At 56.3% G+C, this 17,438-nt stretch overlaps 5 protein-coding genes across 5 annotated transcripts; 3 read left to right on the top strand and 2 right to left on the bottom strand.

Annotated features, from left to right (window-relative positions):
* The first annotated feature begins 7 nt into the window (after window positions 1–7).
* Window positions 8–3,202, top strand: BCV69DRAFT_282460 (hypothetical protein). The gene has a single exon (XM_025492371.1). The coding sequence runs from the start codon at window positions 171–173 to the stop codon at window positions 2,949–2,951; it is 2,781 nt and encodes a 926-aa protein (XP_025348111.1). The 5' UTR covers window positions 8–170; the 3' UTR covers window positions 2,952–3,202.
* Window positions 3,203–3,644: 442 nt separating this feature from the next.
* On the bottom strand, window positions 3,645–5,639 carry BCV69DRAFT_248575 (hypothetical protein; the record flags this gene model as incomplete). Its single annotated transcript, XM_025490301.1, has 3 exons — window positions 3,645–3,834; window positions 3,952–4,226; window positions 4,275–5,639. Coding segments are annotated over 3 exons (1,830 nt in total), but the record flags the coding sequence as incomplete, so codon positions are not given.
* Window positions 5,640–9,489: 3,850 nt separating this feature from the next.
* BCV69DRAFT_282458 (Allantoicase) lies at window positions 9,490–11,868 on the top strand. The gene is made up of 4 exons (XM_025492370.1): window positions 9,490–9,857; window positions 9,952–10,060; window positions 10,134–10,772; window positions 10,860–11,868. Exons 1-4 carry the CDS (start codon window positions 9,568–9,570, stop codon window positions 11,670–11,672), a joined length of 1,851 nt encoding a protein of 616 aa, XP_025348109.1. The 5' UTR covers window positions 9,490–9,567; the 3' UTR covers window positions 11,673–11,868.
* BCV69DRAFT_282457 (hypothetical protein) lies at window positions 11,699–14,708 on the bottom strand. Its single transcript, XM_025492369.1, has one exon. It carries the CDS (start codon window positions 14,505–14,507, stop codon window positions 11,904–11,906), a length of 2,604 nt encoding a protein of 867 aa, XP_025348108.1. The 5' UTR covers window positions 14,508–14,708; the 3' UTR covers window positions 11,699–11,903.
* Window positions 14,709–15,077: 369 nt separating this feature from the next.
* Window positions 15,078–17,438, top strand: BCV69DRAFT_312232 (hypothetical protein). Its single transcript, XM_025494910.1, has 2 exons — window positions 15,078–15,463; window positions 15,545–17,438. The coding sequence occupies exons 1-2, from the start codon at window positions 15,146–15,148 to the stop codon at window positions 17,258–17,260; spliced, it is 2,034 nt and encodes a 677-aa protein (XP_025348107.1). The 5' UTR covers window positions 15,078–15,145; the 3' UTR covers window positions 17,261–17,438.

Here is a 17,438-nt window from a genome sequence, read left to right as displayed (position 1 = left end):
GGCATACCGACTCCACTCACAGCACTCGCAAGGAACGATGAAAGACAGACAGCATAGCCTTCCTCGTTCAGATTGGTGATACTATGTTGCTGGCACAAGCACAAGCTCTCAATCGGTGATACCGAAACGAACTGTTTGCCTCGCCAGCGGGCGCGAAATTATACCTCCCCATGGCCGCCATAGCCTGCCCAGGCCTTTCCTTGGCCTCGAAGCAGGTACCTCGGCACGCTGCAGCTTGCCAAGCGGCCAGACGAGCACCTAGACCATTGCGTATTCGCCGTCTGCACACATTTCCTACAGCAGGACTACCTACACATGCTCTCACCTCTTCCACACTAAGAATTAGCTGGGATCAGAGCGCTCGTGTACCCGCCCTGCCTCGAGATCTGCAGCAGTCGAGTAGCTATTCGGCGACCACATCGATCGAGAAAAGACCTTCAAGGTCACCCTGGACTGATGAGCCCATCCAGCAACATCTTGAACAACTGCGAGAGAGAATCAAGAGGGGCTCAACTGGCCTAGGCATCTCGGGGTCTCGTTCTCCCCTGGAAAGCTTCGAGGCCGCCTTTCCCTACGCGACACAGCGTCAGAGCATTCAGGAGTGGCTGACAGCTTGCGGCTTCACTGTCGAGGATCTGCTCAGCCTCTGCTCCGTCTTTCAGCTCTCGTCATGGTCGGATTGCCGCACGCTACTGCAAGACCGAGGCATCTCTGGCGAGTGGCCGAGAGCATTCTTGCTGCATGCCCTGGATCAGATCACTAGCCTGACGGAGGTGGCACAAGGCCTGCATCAAGTCGACGCCCAACTACACACAATGGACGCAAGATCCATAGTCACGTCACTCTCTTCCCTTCTGGAGGCCATGTGTCTGCGTACCTCCGCGGTCCACCTCTTTGCCAAGTTCACAGACCTACTGGAGAGGGGAGCTGATGTGCTCTTCAGACCTTGCGAGAGTCAGGCAGAGGGTGCTTCGGCTTCGCCGTGGAGAACAGAGTTCATGGAGCTCGTGGAAGATTACCTCCTCAACCTCACCAAGTGGGCTGATCCTCGAACCAGACACGCCGCTCTACGCATCGTTGCTCTGTCGGACCGTTTGCGGCAGGACAAGCTCATTGCAGAGGATACCACAACGCACCTTCGCCATATCCTATGTGGCATTACAGAACAAGAGTCGACAGACACACCTGTAGTGTCGCGAACGTCCTACCTCACCCGAAAACGGCCTGATACCAAGCTCTACGACTGGCTCTTCCTCGAAGAGAAGATGTGGGGCGCCCTGGCCCAGGGTATGGACACTGAGAGCGAAGGCGAGCAGCTCCTCTTTGCTGCCTTTTTCGCTAATCATGCTGCTCAGACTGGGCAACGTCATCTTTTCGAGCACCTTTCCGCCTTTGTTACAGGGCTGCAGACCCAACTATCACCCACCTCGCGCATCTGGCAGGCTGCCATGGTGCAGTATATCCGGGCCATAATGAACTTCCGAGGACATTCGACTGGGCGAGCGATTGCGCTGTCTCAAGAGGTTCTACAGCAGGCGCTACCTCATGCCTTTGGGAGATTCGAGATGCGGCTGTGGAGAGCTTTCTTCCGCTGTGGCATCGAGAGATCTGATATCGACCCTAACTTCTTTCTTGATCTGCTATCACCTGACAAGCAGGGCAGACGAGTCCATTCCTCTCGGTTGACACCAAGCGCCAGTTGTCTCAAAGATGCCAATCTTTACGATTGTCTCCTATCAGGGCTGAGCCGGAAACGAGAGCACTCGAAACAGGACTTGGAGACTGGTCACCTGATTTGGCATCACATGCACAATCGTGGAATCGCCCCTTCGTCGAGATCTGCCATCAATATGGCTCGTCTGTCCATATTGGGCGGGTACTGGTCTGATGCTCTCGACATGCTCTCATACCTAGCTCTCGATTCAGCCGCCAAAGAGGCTGTCTCTGCGCTGCAAGGTGAATTGGAGGTGGTCGGACTACCTATCCACTCTTTCACTTCAGACAGGACAGCTCTGCCTCTGCCGTCAGGGAGCCGCATCACCGTACGCAAAGCGAGTGACAACACCTTTGCCTCTCGCACGATCTTGTCCAGCGTTTTGAGGGCCAGGCAGCCTCTGGCATGCTTTCCTGTCTGGCGTAACGTGACCGCCATTCTCGGATCGCCTTTTGACGCTTTCTCCCTTGCCGGACTTCTACAAGCTGCTCTGCACCTATCAAACCTCACCTCAAGTAACAAGTACGAGGCTCATGTCTCCGTCGAATGGGCCGGAGCCACGCCGATCGTCCGAGCAAAGAATGTCTTCCGACGAACACTGCTGTCGCAACATCCCGAATTGGCGCTAGAGAACAGTGCTCTTGTGGCCATGAGGACTGGCCAGGACTGGATTACTCGGAGCGAGATGCAGCTGCAGCGCTGGGAGGCCTGGGTGCACAATGCCCTTGCCGTCTTCCGGCGCAAGTCCCGACATCTGAAGGTCATCAAGAAGAGCAACAAGCCGTACCGCCACGAAAAGGGTCAGCTGGCTCTGAACCACATCGTCTTTGACGCCCGGCATTTCGAGCTCTTCCTGATTGTTTGCTTACACATCCGCCACCTTTCAGGAGGTGGTGCTGCGGGCGATACTGAGTCCAATTGGCAGCAAATCCTGCAGGTCCTCTCCTGGATGCGCTACCTGGACATTGAGCCCACGACCGACTCGCTCTGCTATGTCAGTCAAGTCATCTGGGAATCCTTACCTCCCGCTGCTTCGGGTGCAATGTGGCAGACGGAGGAAAAGCCAATGGGTCCTCTGCAGGATTGGTGCGAGGAGTGGATCAGGCCAGAGGTGATGCCTACGATGAAGCAGGTGCAGCTGAGGAACTATACCCAGTTCAAGACGTTGCGATCATCTTCGTGGGAGATGCATGGGATGGAGAGGGAAGACGGAGAGGATGAAGACGATGTGGACTAAGCGGCTAGTGGCAATGGAAGGAACGATTTTATTGTACAGTGTTGCGGCATACAAGCGTCATAATATCAACGTCTCCTTCGTCTACCTCTTGCATCTCATCTCTGACTCTGCCCTCTGAGCAATGTAGCACTCACGGACCTACATGCCCAGAGCAGTTGCCAAGGGAACTGCCCTCGCTTCTGTGATCCGCTAAATCAAGGCCACAGTCCTATCGAGCTCGCCCTTGACACCTCTGAGGATCGTCTCCCCTCCCTTCTCCGCAATCGCCTTTGTCGTCTCGCGGCAAAAGACCAGGTACTGATCAGCCGATCCTACAGCAGAATATGACTCCCGTACAGGGAGATTCTCAAGCTGACTACGCATGGCAGAGAGGAAGCCCGAGAGACACGAGAAGATCATCGGTCTGCGCTGTGCTGCTCCCATTCGTCCACCATCGGAAAAGTCCCGCGCCATCTCCTGCACGGCGGAGCTGACGAGAAGCGTACGATGGCGCTGAAAGCTTTCAAGGCTCATTCGCCCATCTTCACCTTCATCCACAGCTTGACTCCGGATCTGAGCGAGAGAAGCTCGCAACCAAGGCATCTCGGGATCGATTTCCTCGAAGAGAGTGCGGGTAAAGTCTGCCTGCACGGAGGGGGAGCGCGCAGCAGCTGCGTGGAACCACACCTGGAGGAACTCGCTCTTGTGCGCATGGTACGCATTCGGATCCAACACGGCTACATTCTGCAAGAAGCGAAGGCCTACGTCTCGCTTGCCCGTGGCGTCGACGAGACGCTTCCACGACTCGTTGCCGTACGTGAGATATCCGTGCCAGTCGCGTAGGCCATTCTGAACGAGAACGTGGGCGCAACCTGCCCAACAGTCGATCAGCAGCTCTACATATCTTCGCCGAGTCGTCATCTGCAGAAGATTCTCCAGGTGCTGTCGTCCACCACGGTGAGCGTCTTCACTGACTCTCAGTGTGTCAGAGAGCCCAAGAGAAATCCGCCGGCCCTCCGACTGACGATCCGGGTGGTAGATGTTGGAGAGAAGCCTGAAGAAGGCAGGGGAAATGTTGTCACGCAGGTGCTGAGCCAGAGCCATGTCAGACTCTCGCAGAGCCACTAGTCGCTGCTCACGAGCTGCAGCAGCAGCATTGTCGCCCAGCATATCGTCCAAGGCAGGATCCGAGAAGTCGAATGCATCATCTCCTACGTCTTCGAAAAGCTGACCGAAGCTGTCTTGAGATTCGCCTTGCTCTGCATTGGATAAGGCAGTTGTCGGCCGTGAAGCAATCTGCGCCTGTCCGCTACCGCTGGCTGTGACGCTGGCTCTTTCGGTCACAGCATCCATGCACGTATTGCGATGTAGCAGACATACCTGAATGCACTTGAGTACCTCCATGCCCACCGCGGGGTCGATTGCTGTCTGCGATTCCAGGATATCTGAGGTCCAGGCGCGATCCAGGAGTTGAATGTCTGGGAACGATGGCGTCGACGCCATTGACCGCGCATGCGATTCGCCCTCTTCTCGCAAGCCTTGGTGCTCAATGATGTGTTGAATCGACCTCAGTGATGTCAGCAAGAGACTGTTCACTCTTCGAGCCTGTCGCAAGGACTCGAAGTGATTCCCGGGCTCATTCTTCGTCGACAACCTATTGACCTCCTCTGCTTCGACTAGAAGCGTCTTGAAGATTGCACCAAACCAGGTGGCAATGACAGAGATGTCGAGCTCGTAGTGTCTAAGGATGATAGCTGCGTACAGCATGGCTCTGATGCAAGTGACCTGACTTTGCGCATCGGCATCTTTGAAGACAAGGAAGCTCTTGATCTGTCGCAGACGCTGTGCGCCAGCGGAAGGCATCAAGTAGAGATGTGTCATCACGACAGCATAGTGATTGAAGAGCGAAGATCGCTCTCGCGAAGTTGGCGGACTTGCTCTGGTGAACGACATAACCCGCACAGGAGAGACGCGGGAGAAGAGGCGGGCAACCCGACGCTCAGCGTCTCTTGAGTCTTTGGCGGTCGCTTGCAGGTCTCGACCTGCTCGCGCCAGTAGTTTGAGAAAGATGTGGTAGCTCGTTGCTTCTCTCTTGCTTTCGTCGAACAGGAGACGAGCATCGTATTCCCTGAGGAAAGGCGGGAAATCGTGGTCCTCTTCACTGGGCAGATCTGCCAATCTGTGGTCATTGAAGATGTCGAAGAGCTTAGAGAGCGCTATATCCGCTCCGTCCATTTTCCATTGCCAAAGAGATACTAAATTGAAGCATCTCTGCACGATTGCTCGAATGTACTGATCCCTCTTGCTCACAGCTGCACTAGGCATGGCCTGCTCTACAGCTTCCTCATAGCGGAGCTTCGTAGCTGTAAGAGCTTGCACAACGAGTGGCCACTGCTGCGTAAGCAAAGGTGTTGACCCTGTTGTTCCCGTAGAAGCTGAGAATTGCGAAAGAGCGCAGAGACTGAGCAAAGAGTACCAGATCATCTCCGCTGTCAACACTTTCCGGCGAGGAGGCAGACTTGCCCTCCATTGGGTCAGAGAAGCTTCGAACACAGGCCAGAAGCCGGCATGTGGCCCGAGCACCGTCGCAGCGGTAGAGAGGATATGGATCAGAGAGATCCACACCTCTGCGGAGTAGTCATCGACATATGCTTGAGGCTCATCGCCGGCCTCACCATGGCCCCTGTGTGACTGGGAGGCACAGACCATCTTCACCTCCCTCATCGTCTGGTGCAAGCCGTGGGAGAGGAGACTTGTGATAACACCTTGGCAAGCGAGGACGAATTCCTCCTCTTCCGCCAGGCTTTCATCGTAGTCGACATCAGCAGCTCGCTGAGAAGCAATGCTTCTCCAGCAGACTTCGACGTTGAACCACCGCAGGGTGAGCATCAACGACGCTACTGGCTGTTTCGTCGCATCATTAGCCTCTTCACTGCCAATGCCTGCACTCTCGAACCGCTCGAAGAGATGGTCGACCTGATGCTGCACAGCAACGATTACATGCCTCATCTCCCTCCAAGGGAGCATTTGGAGCAATGCTGTCAAGCAAAGAGAGATGTATCGCAACAACTCATCCAGGGATGTCCGATAGCGGGACGCCTCTGCATCAGCAGTGGCAATTGATTCTCCTACTGCGAAGATGGCGTCGAAAATTGAAGGAAGCAGATCAAGGAGGCCATCAGGCTCAACGCTGGCCGGTAGATAGAGGCCGAGGGTGTGCACAGGTCGTAACCGAGACCAGGCATGAGCAGCCACACCCTGCTCTTCGGGCAAGGTGAGTAGCTCGTGCAACCTCCCTTTGCCCAATCCGGTCGACGGCGAAAAGGAGATCCCAGCGGGCAAGGGCCGAATGCCGAAGTCGAGGCGAAGGTTGGCCAAGTCTGCCCACGCATTGGCGTCGATCTGATGCGGTGATGGGGCTGATGACTTTGGCGTGTCAGTCCCATGCCGGCGCATCATTCCTCGAGAGTCGAGTCGCTGTTGAACCAGGCGAGCAAGACCTTCAGAGCGCTTCGTTGGACTCCTAGATTTATTCACGTCGGCATTCGCAGGTTCTCCAGCAGAATTTCGACTTTGAGTCCGCCCAAATTCGCGCGTCGTACTACTGACTGCCGGAAGCCGTGAGACATTGTCTGGTCCTGGGGAGCGCAATGCATTGACCACTGTCAGATCGGCAGGAGCACGATCCCTTCTGACGATTGGCTTATTGGGACGGTTGGTAGCCCTATAGGAGGCTATTGCCCGCTGTGACTCTTCAAGCTGTCCATCAGCCGCCTCTTGTTCGTTCCCCATCGCTGATGTCACTATTGGCAAAATCTCAACGTCGAAGAGGACATTATCATCCAAGAGATCAAGTCGGGGTCGATTTCTCGGCTGGACGACAGGAGGATTGAATCCCTTGGCCCGAGGAGGAAGGCGTGGTCCCGAAAGCCTAACATGTTGCGCACCATTCAGCTTGCGGCTTGTATGTCTATGCTGCTTCGAGCCGCAGGACGACCGGTCATTGAGGCTACGTTGCTGCAACGGTGTGCGATTTGAGCTGCCATGAGATCTTGAGGATCCACTCGGCCGAGAGCCTTGTGCTGCTCTTCTTCGGCCGACGCCTGTACCAGTCTTTGCTCTTCTCTTTGCTGGTCGAGCAGTGGTCGAGCGGGATAGCATCCGATCCACTTCGTCGGCATTGCTGCGTCTAGTCCTGACATGACTGAAGAGATCGGGCTCCGGACGGGTCCACCACCGTATATCGGCATCTTCCCTCCTGCCGACAGTACCAGGACTGTTCGAAGAGCTCGCACTGCTGACCACTGAGACCTCTCCGTCACTTGTCTCGCTACCCTCATCTCCAATGAGGTCGAAGCGTGCATCATCTCTGTGACCGGCCTCTGTTCCTGCTGGCCTGACTCGCTTCCTTGCTTCTCCTGGCTGCAGCTCGTGTGTAGTGAGCGGCGAAGTAGCAGGAGTGGTAGGAGCTCTCCCTGCACCACTCTCCGAGCCGCTTCCCGCTTCAGATGGCTCAGGGGTTTCGCTGACATGACCATCTGAGTGGTACGCCTTGCCCTTTCGCATATTTTTGAGATCATCGATATGCTTTCGGGCCATGTGGATGGGCATCATCCTCTTGAGCTGCCGAAAGTAGCGATCGTAGTCTACACTCTCTTGCGAAGAGCTCGATGAGCTCGACGAAACCGACCCAACGCTTACACGTCGGACCCGACGTGAGTTTGTGCGAGACCTCTCAAGGTCTTCATCGGAATCAGAGGACGATATGCTGACTGCTCCGGCCGAATTGATGCGTTGCAATTGTCTCTTGCGTACAGAGACCGGAGGATTGGGCACGTCTTGGCTATCACTGCTACTAGTCTCTCCTTCTCCGACCTGATTTGAGTGACGCCGGGCCGCTCCTCGATTGGTCGTGCTTCGATTTGGAGTGTCACGAGAGCCTGTTGGCCCTGTATCGTCATCCTCTCCATCGGACAAAACGCCACCGAAGCGCGCAAAGATGGCTTCGGTAGTTGGAGCGTTCTGGACTGCGATTCTCCTTCTCTTGTTGCCGCTCTTGTCCTTCGACGATGTAGAGACTACACCTGCAGTGACAGATCGTTCTGGAGATGCTGCGGGGGCTTGCGCCTCTGCTTCCTGTCTAGCTCGCTCAGCTTTCTTCGCTCTTCTCCTCTCTCTCCTTTGCTCTGCTTCAGCTTCCCGAATCTGCCAGTCGCTGGACTCTACAGGTAGCTCATCAGCAGCTGCCCTCTCCCTTTCCTCTCTCATCCGACGTCGGAATTGCTGATCGGTGACGACAGCATCTTCCCAATCATTGCGCTCTAGTCGCCTCTTGTACATTGCCATTTCGACAGTATAGGGATTCAGCTGACCTGGCTTGCGAGAGCGTAGGGCCCTTCTGGGAGGCGAAGGCTGCAGAAGCTGAGGCGGGATGTCTGCCATGTGTACATCCAGCACCTCAGCAGGTCCCGCTGCCATGTCGCGAGATGGTCCAGCTGCAGGGAGGGAAGCATCTTCATTCTGTGCTCTAATGGCAGGCGAAGCAAGGGCAGCCTGATTTGGAGGTGACGATGATTCTGCAATGGTGGAAGTTGCAGGGGTGGAAGGAAGAACCGGCTGTCTTGCTTGAGTGCCTTGGATTTGAGATGCTGTAAGGAGATCAAGCTCATCCCTATCGTCATTCTGCTCTTGGTCTGTCGAGTCTGCTGAGCTGACAGACTTCTGCGGCGGCAAGGCGACTGTTGCAGGCGTAGAATCCGGTACTGGTGCCACTGCTTCTGCTGGTATCGTCTCGTCGAAAGCTTGTAGCGAGTCGAGCTCGGTCAATTCCGCTGAGCCGTCGGTATTTGCAGCGGCTTGCGGTAGGCTGGTGTTTTCACCTTGCTCGTTGTGGCCTCCATCATCGTGTGATGTGAATGGCGGCCTCTGGCCCAGCTCTTGTGACGCGTCCGCTGCCGTTCCTACCAGCGTCTCGCCCTCGAGGTCCGGAGGCAAGCGATAGACCTCATTGAAAGGCTGCGAAGTCGTGAGTCTTACGGCAGCAGCAGCGAGAGGGCTTACACCCGAGCTCGAGCTTCCGCTTGAAGTGAATGTGGTAGATGAGCCTGTAGCTACGGGCGCTGAAGGCTCTGCCGAAGGGTCTGGCCGAGACGGCGAGGCGGGAGAGGGGGGTGGAAGTACAGACGGCGCTGAAGACCCCACTGATGGCGGTGGCGAGCCAGGAGGTGAGGGCTCCTCTATCATTGCCGGATCATTTGGAACTCTGACACCACTTAGATGGGGCAGGAGCAGATTGGCAAGCGAGGGTAGGTGAGGACGAGTATGGCTGTACAGAACGGTCCGGAAGTGTTGGACGCCTTTTGGGGGGGGGGGGGGGGGGGACATTCGCGCTCGCGTCGCCTCCATTTGTGAGGTTGCATCTCCGCATCTCTGCTTCCGGTCCGTCCTCTGTGTGTGCCGACAGTCCCGCGGTTTGCCGAGTGTGTGTGCGGGGAGCAACACGGGCGGGAGTCGAACAACTTTATCTGGGACAGGACACATAGCCGCTTCTTCCCAGCAGCCTCGGCAATCACGCCTTCGTAGCCTCGACTCACCTCTCGACACCATACTACCATACCATCAGACCGCGCAAGCCATCATGTTCACCGCACTCAAGCTAGAAGACTTTCACCTGCTGGAGAATGCAGCTACCGAGGTATCCTCCGTCGCACTCGGAGGGCAGGCATTGTCATGCTCTGACGAGTGGTTCGCACCAGCCTCGGACCTGCTCAAGGTCGAGCCAGCCCCCAGTCTCAAAGGTCAATTCGGACCCAAGGGAGCACTGTTCAGCGGATGGGAGACGAGACGGCACAATCCCGAGCCAACTGACTGGGCCATCATCAGGCTGGGTCCAAAGGCTGGGGCTTCCATCGTAGGCTTTGATGTAGAGTGAGTCCGGAAACAGTGCGGGGAGCTGCGAAAGGCCATGGGTAGAGCTCTGCAGCTGAATCTGATTCGCATTTGCTTTCCCTCTCGCAAACAGCACCGCTCACTTCAACGGCAACGAGGCTCCTGAAGTCGAAGTGTTCGGCCTGCGCATGCCAGCAGAAGAGGAGGCTGCTGGCTCGATTCCAGAGCACACTGACAGCAGAGTGAGTAGATCAATCGGCAAAGCGCTGCGAGGGCCTGTCTGAATCTCATTCTGATCCCATTTCCACTTGTCAGTGGGAGCCAATTCTGCCCCGTGTCCCTTGCGGACCATCTCAGAGGCACCTCTTCTCCGTGCAACACGAGGGCATCGTCACGCACGTCAAGCTCAACATGATTCCAGATGGTGGTATCGCCAGGTTCAGAGTCTATGGCAATATTCCACCTCCTCCTGTTGGCCTCGGTGTAGCAGAGTCTCAGAGTCCGGACAGTCGTTTGAACTCACTCGACCTCGCCCATTCTATGAACGGAGGTCTAGTCGTCTTCACTTCAGACCAGCACTTTGGGAAAGGACCGAACGTCCTTCTTCCCGGACGAGGTCACGATATGGGTGATGGCTGGGAGACGAAGCGCAGCAGGACACCAGGCCATAAAGACTGGCTTGTCATCAAGCTCGGTGAGCCAGGCTTCCTCGACTACTGCGAGATTGATACTGCTCACTTCTTGGGCAACTTCCCCGCCTCGGTCGAGCTGCACGGTATCGACTCCGACAGCAAGATCCCTCCGGGCGCCGAAGACGAAGATGGAGCTTCACAAGCGGGTTGGACCCAGCTTCTGGAGAGGCAAAAGACTGGACCAGGAAAGCAGCACTTCTTCAAGCTGATCAGCGGTACAGAAAAGCAGAGGTTCAGCCATATTCGCGTCACCATGCATCCCGTGAGTAGGATCAGAAGCCGAACGCGACAGACGGTACGATTGAGCTCATTCACAGTGTCACAAAATTTGGTTTCTGTTTCTGATCAGGATGGCGGCATCAAGCGTGTTCGCATCGTGGGTCGTCGCGCAGCCCCTCTGGCCAACTACACAGAGCCGCTCCCTCCCCTTTCACTACCAGGCTTCACAGACAAGGCTCTCCCCAACGAGCCGGTCGTCGCCTCAGCTTTGGACAGTCTGAGCCAAGCGGCTACAGCAGCGTACAACGCCGTCGCTTCAAAGAGTGGGTCATCATCCGCGCAGTCGCTCCGAGTGGTCAAGGCCGTACCACTCACCACTGCCTCTTTCAGTCCCTACGGCCAAGTAATCGCAGGTCCGCCCTCAACCTCCTCAGCTCCAGCATCGGGTTCTTCCACCACCGATTGGCCTCACGCAATTGTTAATCAAGGCACAGCAAAGAAGTACGCTCATCAAGGCCAGATTCACCAGTCGTTCTCCCTAGAAGCTCAAGCAACCACCAACATGCACCTGTATAGATGTGACTCTCTTCCATTTTCCTCCCTTCCCCTCCCCCTCAAGATGCTCGAGCGCCATCGTTTCTCCAGCCAATCATTTATCCCCCTCCACTCCCCACCCCATCAAGGGCAATACCTCGTCGTAGTCGCCCACAATGGAGAAGACGATAAGCCCGACTTGTCCACACTGGCCGTATTCCTTGCAAGTGGGCAGCAGGGCATCTGCTACCTCCCTGGCATCTGGCATTTGCCTATGACTCCCATTGCCCCCGACAATCAGACGACAGCGCTCGATTATGCTTGTATCGTTGCGGAGAGCACCACACAACCTGAATTGAACTGTGATGAGGAATGGTGGACACAGCCCAGCGTGGCAGTCAGCTTGTAAAAGTCGCCCCTCTCAGTGCTTTAGTCTTGCCTTGACAACTTCTTCAAATTAGATTTTCATTCAGGTGTAAGCGACTATCGTATACTTTACAGAGTGGCTACGGGTCTCGATTTGGGCAGATACAAGTACCGTCCTTTGATTCTCCTAAGATCGCCTTTGTGTTCTGACCTCTGTCTCCATCTCCATCTACCAACCCCCTTTTGCCCTGCCCCCTTGTTTGACTCTACTGCTTTACTGAATGATGAATTTGCCCGAAACACTCTGCCTAACGACTTCATCGAATGTCACACCCGCACCATCAGCTCCAGTAGCTCCAGGTAAGATGGCGAGTCCCAGCGAGCTGATCGTCTGACCAGGCAGCCTCCATCGCACCTGAACAGGGCGGGGCTGTCCTTCTCCATCTACTTGGAACCTCGCAAGAATCTTGGCCGGCGTGGATGAAACGCTGCTCAGCGCTAGTCCTTCGTCGATAGTCCAGTGGATGCGCTTTGCCTCGGCATTCCACACACCTTCGGGACGAGCGGTGAGACCAGTGACTTCCGTCGGGCCAAGGGTGGCTACAAAGCTCAGATCCTCCAGCTGGCCAGAGGTGACGCGGCAAGCTGGATTGGGGGAATAGGTGAGGAGGAAACTTGTCTGGTGGGGCTCCATGCGCCATTTCGCATCAACATTGAGCGGGACATATGCAGCGAGCTTATCGGCCGAAACGTGGAGCTGATACTTGAGGATCATAGCTGCGCCTGAGGAGCCAGCACCGAGGGCTGACTGCTGCTGGCGCGCTAGGCCGGCCACGTCCAACTGATACTCTCCTGGACTTGAGGCAATAGGAGAAAGGAAGGCTGGGTTGGGAGCTACCTTCTCCAGCTGCTCAAAGGCCTCGAGACGAAGATGTACCGAAGATTGAGAGAGCTGCACGTCTTTGAGCGCGACGGACACTTCTCCCGTGATCATTAGCCTAGCAATACCTGCACCAGACGATGAAGCGATGATAGCGTTGACCGTCTCGGTAATCGAGGCGCGCAAGCCCGGAGCACCAGCTGACGCCTCGAATGGGTTCAGAGAAGGCGTCCTGGAGGACATAGAGGGAGCACCTGGACCTGCTTCTCTTCCGAAATCAGAAGTACCAGTAAAGGTAGGGACAATAGGGGCCGCATATGAGGCACTGTTGACGCTGCCACCAGTCGCTTGCGGCGCGATACCGCCGAATTGCGACACACCCTGTGAAGCTGCATCAGACCCGATGTTGGGCTTGTACGTTGTGTTCCTCACATCGCGGCGGTCGCGGCGAGTCGTGCCCCGCCTAGTGGGAGGTCCAGCAGTGAGCAGCGTACTGCGCACCCTCTCTAGCGCCTCTCTGTCTCGTGACGATTCTGCCGGTCGAACGGGCTGAGTAGCGATGTTCATGTTCGACATCTTCTGAGTCGTCGAGGGCACACTGTCCGCGCCTTCATCACCCTCGTCATCCATCAGCGAAGCCGCGCCACCGACAGCACTCGTGGGTCCAGTCTCCCATGGCTTGCGATCTGGAGGTGGAATGGAGTAGCCCTCGGAATCGACCTGGGGAGCATCTGAAGAAGCGAGCCTGTTAGTGGGTATCATTGGTTGCATCAGGCCACCTCCGCCAGCGCTACGGGAAGTTACGTCCGGAGCCTGTTCGCTCTCCATAAAGCCACGACCGCTGGGAGCTGCCGCAGAGTTCTCGTACGATGGCCGCATACCAGATCTACCAGAGGCCATTGGGGAGGATGAAGGAAAGTCCTGATTCGTAGTGGGTCGCGACAAGGGACTGTCGTTGCTGCTGCTGAACTGAGCGCCAGTATCTGCTCGGTTGGACCGGTTCCGACCACCGAGTCGGCTGAAAGCGCTTTTCAGTGTACTGCTTCCTCGCGCAGTCCCCTGGTCGTTTGAATGAATTGAGGCGGACGAAGCGCCTGTTCCAAATTCTTGACCGTTGCCTCTCGCTGGGCTGCGAGTGGAGGAGGCAATAGAGCCGGACCGCTGCAGCATGGTGGTTGCGACGGTTGGTCTACGTCTCGGAGTCTCGGTAGGGCGAGCAGAGCCGGAGCTGACGCCGTTCTTGAGGATGAAATCTTGCATCTCCGCCATGGGATCAAAGGAGAGGACCGTCTGTAGCGTCTTCTCCGTCATGCTCATCAACCTCTGAGCAGCGTCAGACTGAGCAGTCTCGAAGCGAGTCACTGCCTCCTTCATCATTTCCAAGCGCTGCGCATCAATGCGCTGATAGGCTTCGAAAGTGAAAGGGGCTTCGACGCGCCATAAGTCCAAAGTAAGATCGAGGGACCTTTGCGTCTCCTGAACCTTTGCCTGGGCTGGACCGGCTTTCTTTGAAGATGCAGACTCGAGCTTCTTCTGATCTTTCGAAAGTTGCTGCTCGAGAGACTGGATTTCCTTGACTGTCGCGCTGATGGTATCATCATGCTCCCTCTGCCGAGCCCATTCGCCTCGCGTAGAGGCCGTTCTCATTGCCGTCTCGCATTCCTGTCCCAACTTCATCTCCAGATCTCCGTGGATGCTCGCCACCTCTCCTAGTTCCGCTATGAGCCTGTCATACACAGGAGAAAAGCCAGGGCCGAGAGTTGTGGGATCGGACAAGAAGCTCCGCTTGGAGATCTTCTGCAGAGCCTTGAGGTAGGCCGATTCGAGCTCCCTTCTTGCTGCGAAGTAGTCTGCCAATTCATCTGCGAGAACATGAGCCTTGTGCAGGCGTGATTGCAGCAATTGGGATCCATCACGAGGTTTTAAAGACACAAAAGCGCTAGCATAGGCATCCTTGGGAAGGTCCTGCGAAGAGGACGCGTTGTTCGCAGCCGACATCGTGAAAGCCGGAAAGGTGGAGAAGCAAGGGGGCTTGAGCTTCTTTTAGGAACAGGTGATGATACTTCGCACGCCAATTGACAGCGGCTCAATTCCACTGCCTGAGCCTGAGTGATAAAGAGTGCCTGCAGAACGAAGGAGGTCAAGAGTACGAGGTGACGGATACAATATGAGAAGGAAAGGGACGATGCAAGATGATGCCCCGCGTCGGCAAGGATGAAGCTGGACGATGACGCGCGCGCCGGCGCCGGCGTTAGACCAGTTTCCCCCCTCGATCCTATTACGCTCTGGCTCAGTCATTGTTGGTAGACTACATCATCCATGGTGATTCACAACGATATGAGACGACAATGACAGCATCCTGATCTCGTTCTAAAATGAGACTTTCGCACGTTCCGATCGACGTATTGGGCGGCGATAGCGCCCCTGGTGGACCATGGCCGGGATGTGGATACGGAGCTACCGCCGGGAACCCAAAAGCCGAGTGTTCCGTTCCGGTCAAGGGCCCTGCAGCTAGGGTCCCGTCTTGGGGAAGCCACTCCCGCCCGAGTTCACCAGCTCACCTTTGCACTCGTGGCTGGTATCCGCCCTCGTCCGCATGACCATCACTGCCTCCTCGGGACATCCCGTCTCAGACCATGGCGCCCAAGTCGTTCAATTTGCTTTGGACTACGTCGTCCCCAAAGAGCGCCTCGGCGAACTCGCTGCCATCCACGTCCGCCGCTTCACCACCTACTAGCACCTTCACCTCACCGCCCTCGCCAGCGGGAGTCTATCTCGCCGATTTGCCCGTAGAACTACAGTTCCTCGTGCTGTCCCATCTCCCCATTCGATCTCTCTCCAAAGGACTTGCCAGAACATCGCATCACTGGGCTGGGACCATAGATGAGCATCTTCGCCGCGAGGTACAGCGACTCATCGGTGGGCCACAACCTCCTGGGGGCTGCACACTAGTCGTGAGTAATAGTAGCCGCCTGCGACCGTCAGGACTCTTCGGAAGATCAGAGAAAGCTCATCCTTACTTGTTTCCCTCACAGTTCGAAGCTCAAAGGCCGATCGATACGCTCACGCACAAGCATCGTCTCTATTTCTCCCATTTCGGTGTAACGAATTCGACGGGAGGAGCCTACTCTACCACTGCTAATTTCTCCTTTCTCCCGATCGAGGAGCCCAGCGAGGCTCCTTCGCATTCGCGCGAAAGATCCAATGGTGGAGACGGAGCAGGTGATGGGGAGAGCAGGCCTGCTGTTCTACGAAATCTGCCACATCATCTCGCCGGACGAGTAAGAGAGGAACACTGTACCAGCTCCGTCACCCTCGATGAGCCGGGCTCGTCGCGAGGAAGGGACACCCAGCCTGGATCATCGAGAGGCAGTGGGGCTGCTACGCCTGTGGCTGTTGCTGCACCGCCTCTTGACGCCATTCATCATCCCCTCGACGCCTACGATTGGGCTGGACCTGTCTCCTCGTACGTCAATTCCCCTCCAACATCTCAATCCCGCTCCCGCCCGGATGTGACCAGAGCCGAGCGAAGAAGGAAAATCAGCAAGCCGACCTACAGGATGCAGCTCGATCCACTTGACTCTTTCGAGACGTGGATTCTCACGCTCGCCGTTAGAGTCTCCTCTTCGGCCCCGCTTGCCAATCGGAGCAAGACTGCATTTGACCGCTTCGGCGAGAAGCACCGGATCAGCTTCGAGACATCAGCTGACGGACCCACTCAGGCTGCTTCTATTGGTCCAGCAGGGCTGGAGATGAGCCGCGCCATGCGATGGGAGAGACGAGTCGCGGAAGGTCTGGATAGAGTGTACAGAGACTGGTTCCATCGGCCCGAAGCCGGGGAGATACCCATCCCAGCCAGGACCAAAAAGAGCAAAGGCTCCGATACTGGTAACGCTAGCCAAAGTGTGACAAGCTCAGTCACTCCCGAGCTGATCTCAACCTTCGGGGCCGTGAACGAAGCCCTGGGTCTAGATCGTGAGGGTATGCAGGACGAAGAGGAAGGAGACACCGAGGCATACCCGCACCCGACGCCCACTCCGCGTCGTCGTCTCCTCGAGTTCGACAACTCCTCTTGCGTGTTGCATCTACAGCCGCACGCCTGCTCTTCACCTCAACTGCTCAACCTCCACCCTACCCTGGCCTACTTCTACACCCCGCCCGTAGCAGCAGAAGCTGCCCCTTCCTCTTCCTACCCACCGGGTAGCTCTTCCGCCGTCCCTCTTCTAAATCCTTCGTCCTCTGCCCCCTCTTCGACCTCGGGCTCTGGCGCAGGCGCAAGCGCGAGTCTGGGCAACCTGAGTGGCTACCAGTACGACTCTACCTCGCGATATCACGCTCTCCACTCTCGTCTACAAGCATCTCATCGTGTCGAGCTCACATGGCACGCAGAGAGTATTGAAGTCAATGCAGGCCGGCTACTTAGCGTCCTCGAAGACGTGGAGACGGAGAGACTCAGCTGGGAGAGACGCAATGGCGCTCGTGGTTCGGATCAGGAGAGGGACGCTTGGGGAAGAGTGTACAAGAGGGAATCTGTTGGCAAAGCAGTCACTGCTGCTGCCGCTGCCACTTCTGGAGGAGGTGGAGGTGGGGATGATCGGCATGCAAGTTCGATTTTGGCTGGAGTAGACGGGAGTAGACAACGTTGGCGTGGACTGGAAGATGAAGAGCTAGGCGTAGAAGTGGAGAGTAGGGGAACCATTCCGCTTTGGTTCGGCAACGGAACGTTGGGCACGTACTTCACTGGCGGATGAGGTGGTGGGGTGGAATTGACTGGTTTGTCTTGTACTTCTTATACACTGTAGCACAAAGGTGGTGAGAAGAGCGAAGAAGGGGAGGAAGAAGACCGAGCACATCGCTATTTGCGAAAGATGTTCTCATAATTGTTGTAATCTACATGAATCCTCTAGTCTCCCCACATAGCTCGCGACT

Source organism: Pseudomicrostroma glucosiphilum (genome assembly GCF_003144135.1).
Source record: "Pseudomicrostroma glucosiphilum strain MCA 4718 unplaced genomic scaffold BCV69scaffold_6, whole genome shotgun sequence".
Taxonomy (NCBI): domain Eukaryota; kingdom Fungi; phylum Basidiomycota; class Exobasidiomycetes; order Microstromatales; family Microstromataceae; genus Microstroma; species Microstroma glucosiphilum.
The sequence above is the reverse complement of the archived record's forward strand: the minus strand, read 5'-3'. Positions and strand labels throughout refer to the sequence as shown.

Excerpts from the sequence above, each read along its gene's own strand:
- BCV69DRAFT_282460 (XM_025492371.1), top strand. The coding sequence starts at position 171 with ATGGCCGCCATAGCCTGCCCAGGCCTTTCCTTGGCCTCGAAGCAGGTA.
- BCV69DRAFT_282458 (XM_025492370.1), top strand. The coding sequence starts at position 9,568 with ATGTTCACCGCACTCAAGCTAGAAGACTTTCACCTGCTGGAGAATGCA. Across the intron at positions 9,858-9,951 it reads ATCGTAGGCTTTGATGTAGA|CACCGCTCACTTCAACGGCA; the intron begins GTGAGTCCGGAA and ends TCTCGCAAACAG. Across the intron at positions 10,773-10,859 it reads TTCGCGTCACCATGCATCCC|GATGGCGGCATCAAGCGTGT; the intron begins GTGAGTAGGATC and ends GTTTCTGATCAG.
- BCV69DRAFT_282457 (XM_025492369.1), bottom strand. The coding sequence starts at position 14,507 with ATGTCGGCTGCGAACAACGCGTCCTCTTCGCAGGACCTTCCCAAGGAT.
- BCV69DRAFT_312232 (XM_025494910.1), top strand. The coding sequence starts at position 15,146 with ATGGCGCCCAAGTCGTTCAATTTGCTTTGGACTACGTCGTCCCCAAAG. Across the intron at positions 15,464-15,544 it reads CTGGGGGCTGCACACTAGTC|TTCGAAGCTCAAAGGCCGAT; the intron begins GTGAGTAATAGT and ends TTTCCCTCACAG.